We start from the raw sequence: 21,667 nt of genomic DNA on the forward strand, positions 1-21,667 counted from the left end.
ATTACAGACAGTTCAACTGGTTTCCCCCACGACAGGACTACTCAGTGTCTTTAAGATGTCATTGGGTGTTGTGACTCTCCAAAAGTAGCTATGAGAAAGCAGGACTTTCCACACGTATATGATCCAAGAGTCCTTTCCTCAAGGAGCATCTTACAAGGCCAGTGTTCCATTTGAGAATGCTCTGGGAAACAGTGGTTTGCCTGAACTCACTCTGATCTGATGATTGCATCCTTCGTCGTAACTGCATTCAGTCATGCTTGCAGGCTTTTCATCTTTCATTGTATTTTTGTGTCTACCAGTGGTCAAATTGTTTTGCTTGACATTGCTTCTGTCCATACATAATATCACTATCCCCTGCAATAATAGTAAGTCCATGATCCTCCACATGAGGTTGATGAGTGATTCCAACACAAGCAGGAAAGAAGTGTGTGGTGCAGGATTTGGTAGGTGCAATGGGGAAGGCATGGGACTGACTGAGCAGGAGATTGCTAGCAGTAACCTTGCCCTTGTCCCATTCACACCTTCCTTAGTTTGCTTGGTTCCATCAGACACAAATCTTTTTCAACCTGGCCTATTGGGCATTACTTTTTCTTCTTAATGGCACAGGCTGACACATGAACTATATATATTTTTGAGTTTATTTTGAGAGAGAGCGAGTACGCACATGTGAGCCGGGGAGGAGCAGAGAGAGAAGGACAGAGAGAATCACAAGCAGGCTCCACGCTGTCAGCGCAGAGCCTGACGCGGGGCTCAATCTCATGAACTGTGAGATCATGACCTGAGCCAAAACCAAGAGTTGGACGTTTAACTGACTGAGTCACCCAGGCGCACCTGAAATATAGGTTTTAAAACCAAATGTTATAAATTACTCAGTCGGTTAAGCCTCTGACTTCAGCTCAGGTCATGATCTCATGGCTCATGAGTTTGAGCCCTGCATCGGGCTCTGTGCTGACAGCTCAGAGCCTGGAGCCTGCCTCGGATTCTGTGTCTCCCTCTCTCCCTGCCCACCCCTGCTTGTACTCCGTCTCTGTCTCTTTTGCACTCCGTCTCTCCAAAATGAATGACCATTAAAAAAAATTTTTTTAAACCAAATTTTACAAATTATAAAATATAACTGTTTTATAGGAAATGTAAGTGCTAGGGAAAAAGTACTCATAATTTTACCACTGTGACACAAGTATTATCATCTTTGTATATACCCATCTGGTGAAAATGGTTTGGTTATTTGTTATCATTTATTGCCTGTGTAGCTTTCTGTGGGAATTTTTTTTTTTCCAAAGGAGGAAATAGTTTTACTGTTTGGGCTATGCAGAAAAGTAATACAAATTCATAAAATATTTTATATGCCTCAGTATTGCTTGAGTGAATAGTCCCCTGTAACTGTACCTTGGAAAGATATCTTTCCAGAGTCTTCTGTGTGTATAGGATATACGCACATACACAAAATTAAAAATGTGATCATCCTATGGATGCATATTATTTTGTTAGATGGCCTGTTTTTCTTTTTTCTTTCGCATCATAGATTGTGGACCACTTTGAAAATCTACCCAATCCCATACAGAATTCCACCATGTGGGTGGGCCATAATTTATTTCTTTTCTCTTGAGGGTTTTAATATGGCATCAGCCTGTTGAGCCATGCTCTTCCCACTATGACTCAGCTCCCAGCTCAGCCCCACAGACACACTTAGGTGGGGGAGCAGTTTTTTCTTTGGTGTTTGGCTGGAGTAGGGCAGCTATTATCAAAAAGGTTTTCTGCCCTGACAGACCTCCTATTCACAGTCCCTTGGAAAAAGAAAATGGCCTTTTGTCTGTGCGTGTTAGCAGTGTTGGGGCCCAGGCTTCTCCAGCACCCCATCAGGGATATACGAGAAGCAAAAAGAAAACCCAGAGAAGCCACTGCCACGTGATCCCTCAAGTCCTGAAGTGCCTAGCCTGTCCTCCCTCTTTCCACCTTTCAGTGTTTCCCAGTGTTTGTCTGCTGTATCATATCCAGAGATTTTTGGTTGTAAGAGGATGGGCTATTCAATCTTGGCCAGAAGGAAAGTCTCTTCTCGTTGATTCCCTTTTATCTTTTCATACATCTCAAACACATCTATTTTATGCTCCAGATCAGTAGGGTCTAATTCTGTTGGATGGTGACCTTACATTGAACGAAGCAGACTCAATCTGTGGGTCTTCCATGTGCCCTTCCAGAGAAAATTTGTATTTGACTGTGTCAAGCTTTCGACCACTTGAAGCTAATTCCTCAGCTTTGAGTTTCTTTGATCACGCCAGCGAGGGTAGGTCTGTAGTTCTGAATTATGAAGGCAGACTTCTTCCTACCCTCATGTGCAGATTTCCTGTTCCTTCCTTAGTAGTGGGCATGTTTTTCTAACCCACCCTTTCACAGAGGATGTGCCCTCGTTGTTTTATGTGATGGGCCTTGATTCCACCTCCCATCTTGAATGGGGCCAAGGCCTTCTGTGTTATCCCACATGTAAACTTTCAAATCTAAACTTTTTTGTAACTAAGAGGCAAATACCTCAAGTAAGCCACAGCTTCAACTTCAACTGCTCAGTGTTGATTTTCAGCTTCCTCTTCATTTTTGGTCCTCAAGAATTTGGCCTTGCTTCCTTATGGGCTCATTCATTGTGTATTCAGAAAGTGTTTCCTATAATTCATCATTTTTTAAAAAATTTTTTTAATGTTCATTTATTTTTGACAGAGAGAGAGAGAGAGAGAGAGAGAGAGAGAGAGAGAGACAGGGTACAAGCAGGGGAGGAACAGAGAGAGAGAGGAAGACACAGAATCCGAAGCAGGCTCCAGGCTCTGAGCTTTCAGTGCGGAGCCCGATGTGGGGCTTGAACTCAGGAACCGTGAGATCATGACCTGAGCTGAAGTCAGACGCCCAACTGACTGAGCCACCCATGCGCCTCTAATTCATCATTTTTAATGGGGCTTTATAACAAGAGATTTCTGGATATCTAGAGTTTTTCATTTTGTTGGAAACAGAATCTTCCCATTCCCCCCCCCCCAATTATTGATAATATATTTGTTGGCAAGAGTAATGGGAATATATCTTCTTCATTGGTAGTGTGGTAATTAGGAATACTTTTCATTCTTTATTATAAAGAAATGATGCTCTTAACCCAAATGTCAGTAGCGCATAAACTGAAACAATTGCTCTAGACTCTACCGCTGGATCCTCTTGTGTCAGGCTTGTGAGCTCAGTCCTGAGAATGAGCAGTGGAGTCTCTGGAGATAAGAGGCCCCACATGGAGACTACATCTTTCAGTTCATCTTCAAAAGCATTGCCCAGCCAAGTGAGTTGGATGAATCATCCCCCAAAATCATTGTTTCCCTTATTTTCACTGGAGATGAAAATAGAAAATTTTATTCCCATTGCTCCAGTTGATGTTGATTTTCTCTATTAATTAGAACAAATGACTATGCAATGCTAATTTTCAACAAAGCATATAGACCTTCATGAATAAATGCTGGGCTTTAAGGAAGCAGATCATTTTACATGAAGCCAGTAGCCCTGCACCAAGAGTTCATGCATTCATCCAAATAGTATTTATTGAGCATGTATTTTGTGTATTCGGCATGATGGATGGATGGGGAATCCAAGAAATATAGTCCATGATCGTTGGACTCTGGAAGTTGGCTAATGGGACAATGAATGAGATATAAACACAAATAATGAGACGGGGATATAGCAGTACTATGTGAATGGTACAAACAATAAGTAAAATAGAATTGTATAGGGAAGAGGCAATTTCTGATAACAGAAAATTAACATTTATTCATTTTTGAGAGAGAGAGACAGAGTGTGAGTGGGGGAGGGGCAGAGAGAGAGGGAGACACAGAATCCGAAGCAGGCTCCAGGCTCTGAGCTGTCAGCACAGAGGCCGTTGCGGGGCTCAAACTCGCAAGCCATGAGATCATGACCTGAGCTGAAGTCAGACGCTTAACCAACTGAGCCACCCAGGCACCCCTGATAACAGAAATTTAAAAGAAAAGCAAAAGCCTTTATGGAATGGAGCACACTTGAACTGGGCTTGTAAAAGTGACTTGGCTCTTGGTAGGCAAAGTGGAAGAAAATAGCTTGAGCAGCAGCTCAGGTAGGATGGCAAAAGGTGGATTCAGACAACAGCAAACAGCCCAGTTTGGCCCAAGTGGGAAATGTAGATACAAGTCAGCTTATGTGGGGTTCTGGGAGGGAGGCAAAGTAACTTTTAGTGCTTTATGCACTGGCTCCCCATTCTCCACTACAGAATACTGCATCCTTACCCTGCCCTTCGGGCCGCCATGATCACTCCATGTCGGTCATGGACGTTCTGCAAAGACTGCTTACAGAACTGAAGGTTCCTTTCCTCCTACCATGCTGAGATAGTTTGAACTTCGTATGTTTTAACTATTGAACGAGCGAAAAAGAACTAGGCTGTTTCCAAATTCTGTAAAATTTGGAATGATCTCTGTCCCAGGAACCACACGGTTTAACAGGGGAGAAAAAAAGCAAAGAGCCGGGGAAAGGCCCTGAAGGTTTGGCACAGAAGCTGGGGTGCTCAGGTGCAAGGCCTTGGAGCCCAGGTAACTGTCTAGGAGGCCGGTGAGCAGAAGTCCAGCAGCCAGGGTCTGAGGCCTGTGAGGCTTTGCTGTGTCTCGTGTCACTCTCGCAGTTTGCTTTGGCCCTCTGAGGTGATGAAAGTACCAGATAATCCAAGTAAAGGAGGCATGAGAACAGAATAGTCAAAAATCAAAATGTAAGAGCTGAAGGGAGTGTTTTCTGCTTGCCACACGTTAAATTTCTTCATAGAAATATATTGGCAGAAAGAATAATTCCTGGGTACATTCCATTTGTCCTTTGTTTCCTCCCTTGTATGATTATATTATTATTGATGTCATTAAAAGTGCATTCATCAGACCTGGCTGTCAGAGAGTTGCACTTATTTTGTGCCCACAAGTAGTTTTGAGGTAAATCTCTTGCTTTAGGGCATTAGCTGATCAATACAGACATCTACAGTGAGGTATTGTTTTCCCGCCTCCTGCGTGACTCCATTTTCCTAAGGCATTCTGGGGCTCTGGTCTTCCTTTCAATCAGAAGTCACTCAGGATGGGATGGGGAGACCCAGGAGAAGGTACCCCTACAAAAGAACCTTCCTTCTGCAGTCCCTGCCTTTGCAGAAGGGGCAGCTGGTCCAAGTAAAGGCCTTGAGAAAAATATGGCAACTGCTTATCACCCCCAGCCCTGTAATTTCCTTCAGTGTAGTCTCTGTTCCTTGTTGGGTTTTAGTCTGATCTCAAGTCCCAGGTTTATCTTTGAAGTTTACAGGACCAACATTCCTGCAGTCCACGGCCAGAACCTCCCTTGTATTGCCTTTAGTTACTTGTAAGTAGGGAGTCTGTCTTACTAATTTCTGTGTATCGGAGACATAGCAGCGACAATACACTTACTTGTCAAATGGTCAGTGTTGCTGAACTGAATTCCTAAAATGTGAATTTCATGGTTTCTCCCCTATTAAATTATCCCTCCCTCCCCTCCCCTCCTTTCCTTTCCAATGCACTTCACCTGCTCCTCCGATTCAGCCACCACACTCTGCTGTCTGAATCCACTGTGGATTCATTCAAACATGCCAGCTCTCCTATCAATTTCATCTTCTTGGAGACATGTCTGCCAGAACCTTTTTGCCAACACCACACTGCCCTGATGATCCTCTGTACCCAGTAGATCAGGAGACCCTGGGACCTCACCTCATCATCCTGGAGACTTCCTTCTGTTTCTTGAATCCCACGTAGCCCTTTGGTTTGGTTTACCCTCTCCCTTTGGTCTTCCAGCACTTTCCTGATAAAGGGTGCAATGGAAGGTAAATAGGCTTTTAAACACTTTTAGTGTTGAAAACATCTTTATTCTATCCTCTAACTTAATTGTTTGATCAATATATAAACTACATTGGAAAGTATTTTTCCTCAGAAGTTTGAAGGCATTGCTCTATTTTTTTTAGAAACACTTTTTATTTTCCAAATTTTTATTTAAATTCTAGTTAGTTACTCTATTTTCCTTTAGTATCTCACATTGCTGATGAGAAGTCTTATTACTGATCCTGTATATGGAACCTGTTTTTTTCTCCCTGGAAACTTTTATACTCCTCTCTCTGTTCCCAAGGTTCTGAAATCTCACCGTGACATGAGCTGGCAGTCGACTTGCTGTTACTATACTGGCATCAGACAAGTCCCTTAGGTACAGGCTCCGGAGTCTCACTGTTTGGGTCCAAATCCACTGCTACCATTCACTAGCTTTCTGACCTCAAGCAAGCTACTCAATCTCTGTGCCTCAGTCTTCTCATCTTAAAACGGATATAAAAATAGTACCTACCGGGCGCCTGGGTGGCTCAGTCGGTTAAGTGTCTGATTTCAGCTCAAGGTCATGATCTTGCGGTTTGTGGGTTGGAGCCCCGAGTCAGAGCCCTCTGACGGCTCAGAGCCTGGAGCCTGCTTTGCATTCTGTGTCTTCTCCTCTCTCTGCCCCTCCCCTGCTCACACTTTGTCTCTTTGTCTCTCTCTCTCAAAAATAAATAAACGTTAAAAAATTAAAAAAAAAAATAGTACCTACCTCATAGGGTTGTGTGAGAGTCTAAAGAGTTAGTATCTGTACAATGCTGAACCCAGTGCCCACCGCTTAGTAAGTACGACTGAAGCAACAGCCTATATTAATATCTCAAATGCAAAAAAACAATTTCCTAGAGTTTTCAAAGTTTCCTTGACCCTGTGCCTTAAATAGAAATGTTGGCCTTGAGAGGGGGAATGGCTGGGGGGGGGGGGGGGAGAGGGGCTAAGTTTCTGACGTAAAATGAATTTCAACAGAGTGAGGCTGATAAAGAACAAAGCAAATACAAAAAAGAAATAGGGAATTGTCACTGCTGGTAAAGCACCCCCGGACTATAGATTCTCAGCTCAGGACTGGAGGAATAACAGGTAGAGGCAAGACAGAATCTTTAAAGAAATCTGGTCACCCCCCAAGTTAGGATTCACATATGCTCCCTGAAAGGGTATTTTCATTTTTCAATTTAAAAGGGCAGAGATTCACGATGAAGGTAAGAAGAACGCGAAGATGCACTGGAAATTCTGTGTTTTTATGAATGAGAAATATCTGGTGATGATGCTTTCACTGTTACTGTCTATTAATGGATAAACCAGACCAACATGCAGGCATTTCCTAATTTTTATACCTAGGAAATCAAATAGATGTTTCCCTCAATTCTAGGAACCTGAAATGTTAACATATAAAGAGTTCACAAATTCACACTCAAAATGATGTGTTAATAGGAATGGTAATTTGAGGTAACCAAAGAGCCCCAATTAATGAGGGAAAGCTCAATTTTACATAATAGTGCCAAATAATACATTTGGAACGAAAAAAATTTTCAGTCACTGTTTTGCACCACTCTCGTGAAATAACCAATTCAAAGATCATTAGCAGATGCTAAGGCCACTAGTTGAAAGGGGATAGGGAAAATGGTATTCACCTGGTGCCAAAGTATTGTACGTAGAATTCTTACTACTTGTGAAGAGATGTTTACAATGGAGCTGTCTATGGTCACGAGGTGATCCCAGTAATTAAACACCACACCACGACAAACATGTGGATCCCAATGTAATGAATATGAACACATAACAACTGTGAAATACACTAGCCCAAAATCATTACCCTGATTCTAATTAAGCTTTTAGACCTAAATTGCATCTTAGAAGACAAGGAACAGACAACCAGTTACACTCTATGATGAGGAAAATATCAACAGAGTCCAGAATGTGGGATATTCTACAACTAGCCCCACCATGGTCAAGCCAAGGTCCAAAGCAAGGGCAAGAAGACTGGATTAGATTAGAGGAGATTTAAGGGAGATAACCAAATGTAATGCATAATTCTTGACTGGATTTTGGTTGGAAAAGCTCTAGAAGATATTTTGGGGATCACTGGAGAGATCTGAATTTGGAATGAGCACTAGACATATTATGTAATGTGTTAATTCTGTTGGGTGTCATAATGATATTATAGCTATGTAAAAAAAAAAATGTCCTTACTGGGGAAAATGCATGCTAAAGCATTTAGGGGTGGGGATCATGATGTAATCTACTTTGAAATAACTTGGCTGGATAGATATGAAGCAGATATGGCAAAATGTTAAATGTTGAATCAAGATGGAAGGTATATGGATACCCATTGTTTTATTCCACTTTTCTATTTGTTTGGAAATTTTATATTAAGAAGTTTAGGGTGGGGCACCTGCGTGACTGTTGGTTGGGCATCTGACTTTTGATTTTGGCTCAGGCCGTGATCTCATGGTTCATGAGATCAAGCCCCACGTTGGGCCCTGTGCTAATAGTGCAGAGACTGCTTGGGGTTCTCTCTTTCTCCAAATAAATAAATAAACTTAAAAAAAAAAAATCAAAACAAAAAGAAATTTAGGGAAATGGCCTGCAGATACAAAATCACATAAACCTGGCCTGACAGTGTTTTGGGAGGAGCAGGCGTGAAGGACTCAAAGGGCCACATTTGCGTTGAGCATCCTGGAAGGATGCTCTTTGAGTTCAGTGGAGCAATGAAGTGAGACAGTCATTCGCTCCAGAATGTAGGAGAGTTTGAGAAGAATTAATGTACTTCCCAGAATGCCCAAGTTATTGTCAGGAATAATAACTCACTGGCAGGGTCAGACTGAATAATTCATGGTACAACTACAATGGGAATATTCAAGTTCAGTTGTTAGCTGGATTTTTTCCCCCACCTAAAATTATCTCCTTTACATGAGGTATTTCAGGGTTGTATTTTCTTTTTTTTTTTTTAACCAATTCTTTCGCCCAAACGACATGAATAATTGTCCGATCCATTCAGGTATAGATGTAGAGTAACAGTTAAAATGCGGAATTGCTTCCTACAATGCTACATTGTTCTCACAATATAGTTGTCACTTAAGAAGTGAGTTGAGGGGCACCTGGGTGGCTCAGTCGGTTACGCGTCCAAGTCTTGATTTCAGCTCAGGTCATGATCCCAGAGTCATGGGACTGAGCCCCTCGTAGGTTTCATGCTGAGTGTGGGGCCTGTTTGGGATTCTCTCTCTCTCTCTCTCTCTCTCTCTCTCTCTCTCTCTCTCTCTCTCCCTCCCTCCCTCTGCCCCTCTCCCCTAGTCACGTGCACTCTCTCTCGCTCTAAAATATAAATAAATAAATAAATAAATAAATAAATAAAGTGAGTTGACTGCTCCAACTGGTCCCTCTGTTTCCCACGTGATCTCAGGGAGCTGGACTGTGCCATGTTACGCCGCCTGGAGAAGAGGATTCTGGTTGATCTCCCCAGCCGGGAGGCCAGGCAGGCCATGATCCACCACTGGCTGCCCCCTGTGAGCAGGAGCAGAGCCCTGGAGCTGCGCACAGAGCTGGAGTACGGCGTGCTGAGCCAGGTAAGCTGCCCTGGAGGGAGCATCTGCAGGCCAAGCAGCCGCCACACGAATCTTCTGGGCAGGGTCTTCTCGTGAGCTGTTTGGGGCATATTCTTTGAGTCACTTAGAAAAGACCCACGCTGCCCCAGAAATGCAATGGACCTCTTGTTCATGAGAGTAAGCTCTCTGTCCCTTGGAAACATTGAAGCAAAGAGAAACAGTGTGATGTCGTGGGAACAGCATAGGGTTTCAACTCCGAGAATCAATGGTCAACTCCTGATCCTGCCCCTTATTAGCTATGTGGCCTCAGGGAACCACTTATTCTCTAAGCTGGTTTCTTCTTCTGAGAAATGGGTAACCGATATGCCGCAAAGGATTACTGTGCTGATGAAACAGAAAACTTTTACAAATGGAAATGGGGGTACATGTCTGCTACCCCCACTGTCACTGGTATCACTGCCTCCTGAGTGGACACTTGAACATGATGTTCTCAGATTCCTCAAAGGCAGGTATGATCTTATTTACCAGAACAAAAACATCTACTAAGTTTGATCATGCTTGGATTTGAGCACAAGGGCCCATGAGGTTATCATGGGCAGGCTAGTCCGGCATCTTCGAGCACGCAGTGGATGGTGTTAGGAAGTTGTTAACTGCCCCGTTTCCCAGGTTACCCAGACATATAAGCAGCTTCTCTCCCTCCAGGCCTTATAGATCTGGGCATCTCTGTGTATGTTCGTGGGGGACAGAAAACAGATTCCAAACAGGGGCTCCGATACCGGGTCTTGCCTATTGAATGTAATCGCCACCAGTGCTCTGCCTGCTGACCCATGGCTGGTTTGCGGCTATTTCAGGAGACTGAGGGCTACTCGGGCTCAGACATTAAGCTTGTCTGCAGAGAAGCAGCCATGCGGCCTGTGAGGAAGATCTTCAGTGCCCTTGAAAATCACCAGTCAGGTACGATTGGGATCACAGCAAAGGTGATCTGGGAGAAGAAATTGTTTTTAAAAATCCAGCTTTCACCAGCAGATGGAGCCTTGCTCCTGCTCTCGGTGGCTCTTGGCACCTGCAAACATTCTTTGGTCAAATTGCCCTTCATGTACTCAACTCGTTTCTCCTCTGGTGTTCTTTTGGATCAACTTTGCCCCAGATAATAAACTCCTTAGGGCTGGGGCTTTTATTTCTCTGGCAAACTATGATGCTGGGCTGGATCCATCTGCGGCACTATATAACTATTAAACACTACTTTGATAGTGATACATTTAAGTCATATTTTTTCTCTGGGCTGCAGGAGCCGAGTCGCACATTAAAGAATTTCTTCCCCAGCTCTCTTTAGGTTTGCCTTTTGCTGCAGTAACCATTAGGCGTGCTGCATTATGCATTGTCTTGAAAAAAGGTCTATTAGCATCTCAAGAGCACTGATCACCTTAAGGTCATACGCTGTACTGTTACTGCTGTGTTTTTATCTAGAGAGCAGCAATTTACCTGGAATCCAGCTGGATACAGTGACCACTGCCGACTTCTTAGATGTGCTAGCTCACACCAAGCCTTCAGCAAAGAATCTGACTCAGAGATACTCAGCCTGGCAAAGTGAGTTCGAGGCCGTATGAAATCACATTTATCCCGACCCGGCCACAAAGACAACCAAAGAGGCTTCCTGATTTATTAGTGTAAGCGGGAGAAGAACATAATGATTGGAATAGAAAAAGTTATCCTTGAAGACCGAATTAGTTTGAACGACCGTACTATTTTGGGACTAGGATATATTTTTGTCCATTTTTCATGACTGATGCCAGCAGTATGTTGGAGATTTCAATTACAGGTGTATTTGCTATTAGTCACGCAGTGGAGACTTTTCTCACAAATGGACTCTGTACAATTTCTTAGTGTTCCTTGTTTGCAAATTGGTATTTTCATTTTGAAGACAAAGATGCAGCTTGGGAAGTTGTGTTGGAATGTACAGAGCGGCTCTGAGCTGGGGAGCCAATTAGAAGCTAAGCTTGACAGACCATCTGACCAGCAGATGGGCTCAAGGGTGGTTAAGAATGGGTGCAGGAAAGGAGATGTCCAGTCTGTTTCCTCTGACAACATCCTGAATCTCCTCTGTTCTTCCTAACTCTGACCCCAACGAGTATTTTTTTTTAATGCTTATTTATTTTGAGAGAGAGAGACAGAGAGAGAGAGAGATAGAGAGAGAGAGAATGCGCACACAAACACGGTGTGTAGGGGAGGTGCAAAGAGGGAGAGAGAGAACAAGAGAGGGAAAGAAAGAGAGAGAGAGGGAGAGAGAGAATCCCAAGCAGGCTCTGCGCTCAGGCCCGAGCCCAACATGGGGCTCGAGCTCACGAACCATGAGATCACGACCCGAGCAGAAATCAAGAGTCGGACACTCAGCCGACTGAACCATCCAGATGCCCCAACCCCAACCGGTTTTTTCAGCAGCAAACCCCCTACCAGATGAGTTCCCACCCACAGAAGCTGCTGATCCACTTTAGGACGGGAGCCTCTTGAGCCTAAGGCTAATAGCAGGGGTGACTGCACACCGACACCACCAGCTACCCAGTCTGAGTGTTCGGAGTTCTGGCGCCTGATAACTAACATCTTTGGACTCATCACATTTCACGTCCCACGTACTCTGCCCTTCTCTTTCCATTGCCACAGATCCTCAGTGGACCCAAAGCTTAGGATGGGGAACCCAAGATTCTAGAGGAGTCGTCCTGAGTCTCCCCTGCTCTTGGACTTCTCCACATCTCCTTACAGGGTTGTAAACGGTTGGAAGCATCTCCCTCAGAATCTCACGATCTGAGGCATCTACTTCCAACTCCTGATGGCTGCCACTAAGTGACATGGCGCCACCCCTCTTGCCAACCAGAACTTACCTATGGTAGTCATCTTCCTCCGTTTCCCCTCCTTGCCTCATTTTCTTCATCCCTTCAAGGCAGACTCCTCCTTTGAAGAAAAACTTCCAGGAAAAGGGACATTCGGATAGCTAAATATTCCAAAGGACTTTACCCTAATTTGAAACAAAAACCAAGCATTTGGGGGGGGGGTACTGATTATTTTGGGCAGAATATTCTCAAATGCCTTTTACAATGTCATTTCATGGAAAATATAGTCAAACTGAAAACATACCATATATAACGAATCAAAAATAAGCAAAAAGATCTTAGCATATGTGAAACTTAAACTTCTTAATGATCGTGAAGGTCTTACACGATGCAACACTAGTGATACCCCAGATGTAGAAGTCTTTCAACTAAATGGCCTCAGACTGCTGTACTGCTGAATTTCCAGCATCAGCTTTCCACGTTTCGGGTTGTCTTCCTTGTCGGGCTGTCAGCTGACATTTCTTACAGCTGTTAGTCCATTCGCTTGTGGCCACTGCCATCCTTTCTGATCTCCTAAAATCTCAACTGGTTGGGACCTCAAGTGTTGTTGCTGACTTGTCATGGTTGGGAAGTAGATAGGTTTGGGTGTGTGGACTTAAGAGTGAACAGGTAAAGGGGGCAGAGGAGACGCCCCGTGGACAGCATGCTTTGTGACAATGTTTGGCCCCTTTTAGCTCCCTGCTCTTCCCTTACTCCATTCAGGGGAAGTGTGATTTTGCCATCCGTCGCAGGAAATACACACAACCGCCCCCCACAACAGCGGACCATGTACTTGACACACCTCTACATCCTTCCTCCGTCTCCAAGTTCATGCTTATTAATACCTCCATCGTATTCAATCCTCCTCTCCTCTTTTCCTTGGAAAGTTGGTCTCTAAATAATCACGCATGTGTGTTTTCAGGTCACGCTTTTATTTCAGTGGCTTTATCAGTTTCATATGCTATCTAACGACTTCTTGCTTTGGAGGAAGTGAAAGGTGGCTCTTTCATCACTCCGCTCTGTCCCTACCAATACATGTCTTTCCCTACCATCACCAAATAGTAATAATTTTAGGTTAACTCAGTGATCAGTATTCCTAGGAGAACTATATACTGTTCATGCAGGCCCAACTAGTGAATCAAAATTACATTTCCTTTTTTGTGGAGTTTTGTGTTTTAGGAATTAGTAACTGCCTTATCGTTTGCTTCATTTTTGAAGTACTTATTTTGATTTTTTGCAACACATGCTCCTATCTGTCTGATCTTGTCAGATACCTATCAGTATTTGTTTCCAAATGGCCACATATCAGATCAACTTTTGATTCCATCCACATATGCTCTGGTCCCAGAGTTGTAAGGGGAAAAGAACCAGGGAACCATTATAGAATAAGCAGAGATGTACCTGGTCCCGTCGCTCACCCTGGCTCACCCTCACGCCCAGCCCACTATCCTTAAGGCCTTAACTTTCCTGGGTCCACCCTTCCAGAGATAAACTTCCATTCTCCTGGCGTGGCTGGGGTTCTCATCTGGATGCTCAGAGTGGGGAGGCTTTCCTGGGGCTCCAATCACTTCGTTTACCAGCTTCAAACTAATTCCTTGCTTCTCAACCCTCACACCTCATCTCCTATCTAGTGTCTCCAAGCCTTGGATCTTTGAGGTTCTACAGGATGACTTTTGATTGTCTTTCTTTGCACTGATTTTAGTTATCAGCAACCCATCTATTTTCCATCCTTCAAATTACTATACCCTCTCATCCACTGGTATCTCTTCTTGTGGGCTGTCCTTGTGAGTTTATACCTTCCTTATCCCTTAACTTTAATTTTTAGTGGGGCTCTGAGATAGAGAGACCAACTAAGACATACGACTAATTTATGTTTAGAGTCTCTTATTATTTAAAAAGTAGATTAGAAGTGTATCCAAGTTTATAAGGATATAGGAGCCTGGCCTGGGAGGACAATTTAACTTAATCCGACATGTGGTATTTTCTCCCAACGCAGAAGTCACAATGCCTATAGGAACTCAGAACACAGTAACATATGGGTAAAGTAAGCTTGGTGGAAGATAACCCAACATTGCCACGTCTTCCAATCTTCCTAGGAAAACCAGTGGTCATCGATCTGCATTTGAGATCCCCTGATCTTCAGATGTCAGCAACTAAGGTTAACTATCTACCTTTAGAATTCACGGCTTGTCTCCACATTTCATTCGGGTCACCATCAGAAGCCTTCCCAGATGGGCTCTACTTATCTAAAATTACTCCCTCCCTCTTCTTCTTCATCACTTAGCCATAGATCTATTGTATTAAGTAGGTGTGTAGGTTTTATTGTGTTAGCCCCATGGTTGTGGTACTTTTTTCACTGTTACTGAATGAACAAAATGTTCTTTAAAATGAGCACTGTATCTGCTTTACAGGCTAGAAGCTGTGATTACTGTCCCAAGGCACTCAGCTCACTGCACATGACCTCTTCTACGAGAGGACTTCTCCAAAATATCTTGAACTTGTCACAGCCCTTGGGACAGTTCAATATATTTTTATATGCTTCCGTTCCCCAACTAGAAGACATGCATCTTAGGAATTGGGAGCTACATTCTACTCTGTCTTCCTTTGTACTTTATCCACAGTTGGCATTTAATAATTTGGTTTCCTCAGGCACATTAACCAAAGAGAAGTTGAGATGTGTAGGACATGAAGGTAAGCACTGACAAAAGGTATTTAAAATTGTTTGATTTTAACACATAATGTAAACGATAAATGATTTCTGGTGCTCTCGTGCTTGCTCTGGTTGTCCCTTAAAGAGAGCATGCTTTGGGGTACTAGGCCTTGATGGCTGACATAACAGAAGGTCAGCAAAAGTCCTATGTGTTTATGCTGAAGAAGAGTTTTTATGACAAGTCAAAGGAAACTGATAATGCAAACATGGGTTTATGCAAGCAACTGCCAATATGAAAAAGGGATTCTGCTGTTTAAGGCAGGGTATTTCAGTGAAATAGATGAGTGCAGTTTTAAAAATTCTTTACTGTAAGTGCCCAAGGATTTCAGTTCCATGCTACGCGAACAACCACTGAGTGCAAACTAAATGAACACAACCCGTGTAAGGTGTGGTGACTTTCGGGTCTAACGCGGTACAACAATTTTTGAATGTGGGGTTAAGGGTGAGGTGATGGCACTATCCTTCCAAGGGCATTCCTGACATCCAGGGCTACAGGTGTTTGGTGGCTCGGACAGATGTACAATGGTGGGCAGGAAGAGCTACGGTGAGACCAGCTGATTCTGGAGGTACAGAGAGAGGTAGTGGGGCAGCTGTCCGTTTCCACCACCAGACTGCTTTGCCCTCTTCCACAACCGGCATGCACCTGGCTGACAGCAGAAGCTCAGTAATCCTCCCCTGACAGTGGGTGTTCTCTACTACCCTTTCCAGTCCCCAAATGGGCCTAGGAGAGGATTACAGTAAAGCTGAGGCAAACACTGTCTCTGAGGTCATATACCATGGGGTAGCTCTTTAAATGGGATGGCTGGAAAAAGAGGTCTTTTAGATACTTCAGTTATTACATCTCCTCCAAGGCAGACCACCCCGCTGTGCTGGGAATGTTTACAGTAACCCAGGTCTAAAATAAGACTTTTATTTATCCTCATGAACCTCCCTATGGACAGGTCAGCCAACAAACCCTATATAATGTTTGTTAAATAAATAAAACATCAAACAAAGATTTTAATGGCCTATAGGGCCAAACTAGAATGGAAGAAGGAAGCCATTTCTCTTGGCTGGGGGCCTTATGCTCACATGGCCTTATCCATTCCTGTCATTCTGTTTGATCCCTGACCCATCAGTGATGTCTACTTCTTTGCTTTAGCTCTAGTCTGTCTCCAGAGCATCAGATCCACTATTTCCAAGTGTCTGATGGGACCTCCCCTATAGGCAATGAGTCTAAAATGAGACTTATTTTCTCCTCTCTACTCATAGCTATATGTTCCAACATTAAATTCCTATAATATTTACAGCTGGTTTGTACTGGTTCCGTAACCATCTGAGTGCCTGTGTTGCAGGAGATACAATAAAGAATGAGACCCAGTCCCGTCTGGTGGGCAGAAGGGACATGTGAGGACCAACATATAATCTAACAAATGGTATGAGGGCAAGGAGGAGGGAATGCCTCATTCCACCTGCAGTCAGGCGGACATCAGAGAGGAGGGCCACTGGAGTCCGAACAAGGTCTTGTATGTTCTCCCTAGCTCCTCCACAAGGAAGTTTCCTCAGGGCACAATCCTTGTCTTATACACGTGATTATTTCCTAGCACGGCACTTAGCACGTAGCAACCAGCAAACACTCGATGGTGCCTGGGTCAACGAATCACTCACCCAGGGACCCAGGTAACAGGCCGAGGTTGAATACAGCACATCCCCCAGGTACCGGGCAGCACACACTACCTGCTGCCGAGCGGCTCTCTCTGTGCCTCTGCGCGTGTGGTTTAGACGGAATAGAATGTCTCGCTCTTTTTGAATCCTCAGGAAGACCTTCCCCATTGAACCAACTGTAGAGGTGAATTCTACCAACCCTTACCAGATTACCCGGTGTGGACAGTCCTGCTACACCTGCGTCATCGTCAGCGCCGAAACCACACAGCACTCAGCATCTGTCCGATTCTACTTGATACACCGGTCAGGCGTTTCACCCCCACAACAAGCCTAAGTGGTGGGTGCTGGCACTGTCTCCACTTCACAGACAAGTCTAGGTGACTTGCCCACGGACCCAGCTCGTTAACTGCTGGCTAGGCCCCCGAACCTCTGCTCCTAGCCATTCCACTCACGCCTCCGATCTGGGGCGGCAGGCCCAGCACACGTGCTTTGCACTCTAGGACGTTTAAGTACTAGGCCGGGGCATCTGCAGAAACAAGAACAGAGTGATCGCCAAACCACCGAAAGGAGAGGGAGCTGCCATTTATTTAGCTTTGCTCCCTCCCATCCAAGACCAAGCTGATCTCTAAACAAGCATCAAAGCCCGAAACTCATTAACATCAGTGTGTGCTTCAATAAGGTGAACACCACAATGATGTACAATTACATGCTAATAATTCAATGCCCAAGAGCCCTGTAAAACAATTGCAAAGGCCCAGGATTATCACAGTATGCAAATGCACTAGGAAAATCATTACCTACTTAGTCCCCTTCATTTTGGTGGGCTTAACATGAAAAGAATAATCCATGCTACAAGACGAGATTTCATTTTACAGCTGTAGTAACCAAGTACATAAAAGCTTGAATCTGTCCCAATAGCTTCTAAAAGATTTTTCCCATAGTGTCAGAGGCAAAAATAATGAAATCTTGCAAATGTACAGTTAATAGGACCCTGGTGGACACTAACTTCAAAAATGCATGGTCTATAAGACATTAAAGGCTTGATTTTAGTTTCTGCACTGTTCCTGTTAATAACAATGTCTAATTAAAACATCTGTAAAATACTGATAGTTTTAATTTTACATAAAATTTCCAAAACAACTGTTACACAGTATAATAGGTATCTGCAATGAATAGGTTATTAATGGAAATATTATTTTAAATTAAAATCAGGTTCTAAATTTAAATTAGTCATCTCTGGCTAATGAAGAGAAAAAGAAGTCACCCGTGCTGGGAATAATACAGGAGATAATCTAGTTTTCAACATCCGTTAAAGCAAATTCACTTGATCACTTGGGCTAAAGGACAATTTATTTTGCTTCTTCTGACTTGTACTCCACTTGGCACTTCTGATGGATTTCACAGCTGAGCCCAGTGTTAAAACTATAGCCCGACACACTTTTTGACACATTATTTTATAATTTAAAAAATGCCATTCACTTTTATTCACAATCTGAACACTCCCCCCTCCCAATGTGCCAGTGAGGAGACAGCAGAGAACACAACTCCCTGCAGGAGAGTCCCCCTCCCAGCCCTGCCTAGCCTGATGAATATTTTAAAAGGAATGACATAAAATCTCAGCTTTCCCTTTCTCTGGGTCTCATCTTCTTTTACAAAATAAAACAAAAGGGATAAGCAAGGCTCAGTGGCTGGCTGCAATTCAATACCTTTCTTTCTAATTAATGCACAATAGAGGAGGGTTGGTCCATGTCTATCTATGCGGGTGTGGAGTTGGGGAGGGATTCATTCCAGAGTTGCTTCTGATTCACATAAAGGATCACAGTAGATGCTGCAGGATGTGGTCCACAGCATGAGGGAAGCTCTCACAAGTTAAGTAAGGAGGTGGATTAATTTTTTCTTCATCTGCTGCTCGATATTTCCCTGAAATGAAAGTAAAGCCAGTGAGCAAAGGCTACTGTTAGGAGGCCATGTTAATCACATCCCATGAGCATCTGGGCGGCCACGGACCACCCTGGCAAGTACTAGAGAATCAGGCTCCACATCTCCCAAAGCATCTCCTACTGAAACGTCAGACGCAATGAGGCGATTCAAAGAAATATCACATCCAACATTTTCCCAGGACTCTGGTCTTTCACAATGGACACTCAAAGGGCCTGGGTCACCTGGCGGCTAAGGTTTCCTTCAGATCTCCACAGCTGGTAAAATCATTTTCTTCCCCACTAGCCCTAAAGAAAGGAATGATGGGGGAATCAATGCTTTTCACTGGAAGCCAGGACACCACAGAGCAGCTCCTGTCAGCTCCTGAGGATAACTGGAAATGGCCTGTGCTCCTGCCACACAGGGACCCTGTGAGCCTGACAAATGAATGCCCAGGGGTGGGGATGGAAAGTGACAGATATGCACAGGCCTGGGCCAGGCCGGATGGTCTGCCCAGCAGGGCACCGCGGGGCAGGTACACTGCCTGTGTCTCCCCGTCCCTCCGGCTCTGGAATGCAGGACACACAACTGAACAGCCTTACACGGAGAGGAACCTTCCACACAGTGGTCACAGAGCTTTTACAAATGTCAACCAGATGATGCACGGTCCCTCTTTAAACACCCTTAATGGGTCCCAAATGCCCTTCAGGAAGAACCCAAATCCCTACTGCTGCCCACCAGGCCCTTTGTCATATGGCCCCGGCATCCCTCTGACCTTAGCATGTGCTGCTTTCACAAGACTGCAGTCCTAGACTGGACCTGGCTCTCTGAGGACCTTCACACCTGCCATCCCCTCTGCTTGGAGCACTCTTCTCACCTGGCTGTCTCCCTGATGCTTCAGGTCAAACTCCATATTCCTATCCCAGTTAGACCTCCTCCTTGTTGTTCTCTCTCGGCACCCTGTTCCTTGCCTCCACAATATTTACAAGTTGAATTATACATTTATCTGTTTAATGTCTGTATCACTCCTAAAGACGGAGTTCTCTGACAGTAGGGGCCATGTGCGTTACATTCCCCAGTGAGTTCATTCCCAGCACTGAGCACAGCAACCAGCACGTGGTGAACATGCCACATTTTTTTTTTCCTTAAAAATGAGAAGGAAGGAAGGAAATGCAGAACACTGCTTCAGCTGAGGCCCTGGAGACAAGGCCAAGTGTCCTGTAGCCACACAGGCTGCCTTGTTGCCTCCACACGTCCCCCTTCTCTTTGTTGTCTCATCCCTTTTTCTGTGATCTCTGCCATTCATCCTTCGGCACCTTCTGGGCAATTTTCCATAAATCCAGCTCCCCTAACAACAGACCCACCGTTTTCTACAATTCCTGCCATTTTCTACAACTACCTCTTCAAGAGGCTTTGCCCAGCAAACACAAAGCAGAAAGATCCCTTGTTCCGCACCTCTGCACGGTGAAGACGCTTCCTGCCTTGTCTTACTGTGAATTCTTACAGAACAGAGCCAGCATCAAATGTACAGAGGTAATGAAGATCTCCCTCACTCACCTTAGTGTCCTCAAGGCACCTGTTCACAGCATGGGCCACACAGAAAATTCTGCTGCTAGTTTTTTCTCAAGCTTAAGTTCCATGAAGTATAAACTCTTGCCATGTTTCTACTGGGTCTCATCCATGAGTCAATGACTGACTACTGCTCATACCACCTACTTCCTGGATCCAGAGGCTAAGGGCAAATATGTGAAAGTCAAGTTTCTCAACCATGGAGATAAGGGCTCGCAGAATGCTTCTGTCTGGCCCTGCAAGTGGGGTGTCTACAAAGTACAAATGGACATGGTGGCTTACACAGGTGTGAGAGTTCCAGCACCTCAAGTTGTATCTGGCATACACATGTATCTGCTCAATAATGTGGGCCGAGGGCGTGAAGCTGGCCATGTCACTCAAGACTGCCGCATTCACTGTGGCACTCGGTGCTCTCCTGGGTGGATAAATGATGAATGGAGGGAGAATACAGGAAGCCGTTTTGATGATGTTAGATAAAGACTGGCCCTGTCCTTTCTAGGTGATTGTTTTACATGCTAAACAAATCAATTTTGTGCAGGACCAGCCACAGACCTTTACTAACAAACCGCTGGGCAAACGTATCCTGAGCGTCTACCGTGTGCTACTCACTGAGAAACAAAACTGCTCAAGACTATCCACAAGAAGCCCTTCTAATCGAAGAGGTTAAAATCTTTAGGATAATTTTCAACACCGGGAGGTCTACTGGTTGTTCACATGCATGGAGTTCAAGTTTATCAAGGCAGCCAGCTGTTTTGTCTGCTTTTACAACAGTGGGCTCACCTGGGATTTTTCCTGGCCAGAGATGAACAGCGCAGACGGGCCCGTTTCCCTGCACTGGACATAGCTGCTTTACTGGTTATACATTTTCAATCTGATTATGTTAGGCTGCTGGCTTCTCTAAGACTAACTGGGTGCCTCTGTGATAGGCTGATCACAACCAACTGGCAGTCAGAAAAGAAGGGACAAGCTGCAGAGGCCAGCCAGGGGAAGGGGAAGCAGGGCCTACGAGACACTGGTGTGGGACGGTTTTGACACTTCGTGTAAATCCTTAATTACGTGACCTAAAGAAAGAAAATGTTCACGGGACTAATACACAAGAGCAAAAATAGTTACCTGAAGATTTCCTCAGTGACCAGAAAATAAAACAGCGAATGGCAGGAATTTGGAAATTAAGATGTAGGGAGGGATCACGAGAGTGAGGACTCTTCTGGACTTGACCTTGATACCTCCTCTGTTCTGCTTACATCAAAGGGCAGTAATGTTCCCGGGACGGTGCTGATCATTTTGACTGAGAGATGTGAATTCTGGAGTGACCGGTGTCACCCTCTGCCAGGCTCCAAGCCTCCCTCCGGAGCCCTGGCACAGCCTGTGCTCTTTGTTCACGCGGGCCCTGCCAAATGCTTCTTGTTCCATGGGTGCTGCAGCTAGGTTTTCTTGCTTCTATTTTTAAATTTAAAATAGCTTTTCTGTAGCCACATTTCCTTGAATAAATGTCAGTCAGGAGGAAATGTACTTTTTCTAAAAAATTTCTGAGTTGCAGCTCTT

The 21,667-nt window shown here is 44.4% G+C and overlaps 2 protein-coding genes across 6 annotated transcripts in view; one reads left to right on the forward strand and one right to left on the reverse strand.

Annotated features, from left to right (window-relative positions):
- Nucleotides 1-11,252, forward strand: part of KATNAL2 (katanin catalytic subunit A1 like 2) — a 68,629-nt gene extending 57,377 nt beyond the window's left edge. For both annotated transcript variants that reach the window (XM_043558748.1, XM_043558749.1), the window contains exons 14-16: nt 9,277-9,439; nt 10,270-10,372; nt 10,886-11,252. In XM_043558748.1, coding sequence (XP_043414683.1) covers nt 9,277-9,439; nt 10,270-10,372; nt 10,886-11,025 — 406 coding nt within the window. In that variant the 3' untranslated portion in view covers nt 11,026-11,252. The remainder of the gene's footprint in view (nt 1-9,276; nt 9,440-10,269; nt 10,373-10,885) is intronic.
- Nucleotides 11,253-17,732: 6,480 nt separating this feature from the next.
- Nucleotides 17,733-21,667, reverse strand: part of HDHD2 (haloacid dehalogenase like hydrolase domain containing 2) — a 36,560-nt gene continuing 32,625 nt past the window's right edge. For all 4 annotated transcript variants that reach the window (XM_043558750.1, XM_043558751.1, XM_043558753.1 and 1 more), the window contains exon 7: nt 17,733-18,556. In XM_043558750.1, coding sequence (XP_043414685.1) covers nt 18,453-18,556 — 104 coding nt within the window. In that variant the 3' untranslated portion in view covers nt 17,733-18,452. The remainder of the gene's footprint in view (nt 18,557-21,667) is intronic.

This window comes from Prionailurus bengalensis, chromosome D3, assembly GCF_016509475.1.
Source record: "Prionailurus bengalensis isolate Pbe53 chromosome D3, Fcat_Pben_1.1_paternal_pri, whole genome shotgun sequence".
Taxonomy (NCBI): domain Eukaryota; kingdom Metazoa; phylum Chordata; class Mammalia; order Carnivora; family Felidae; genus Prionailurus; species Prionailurus bengalensis.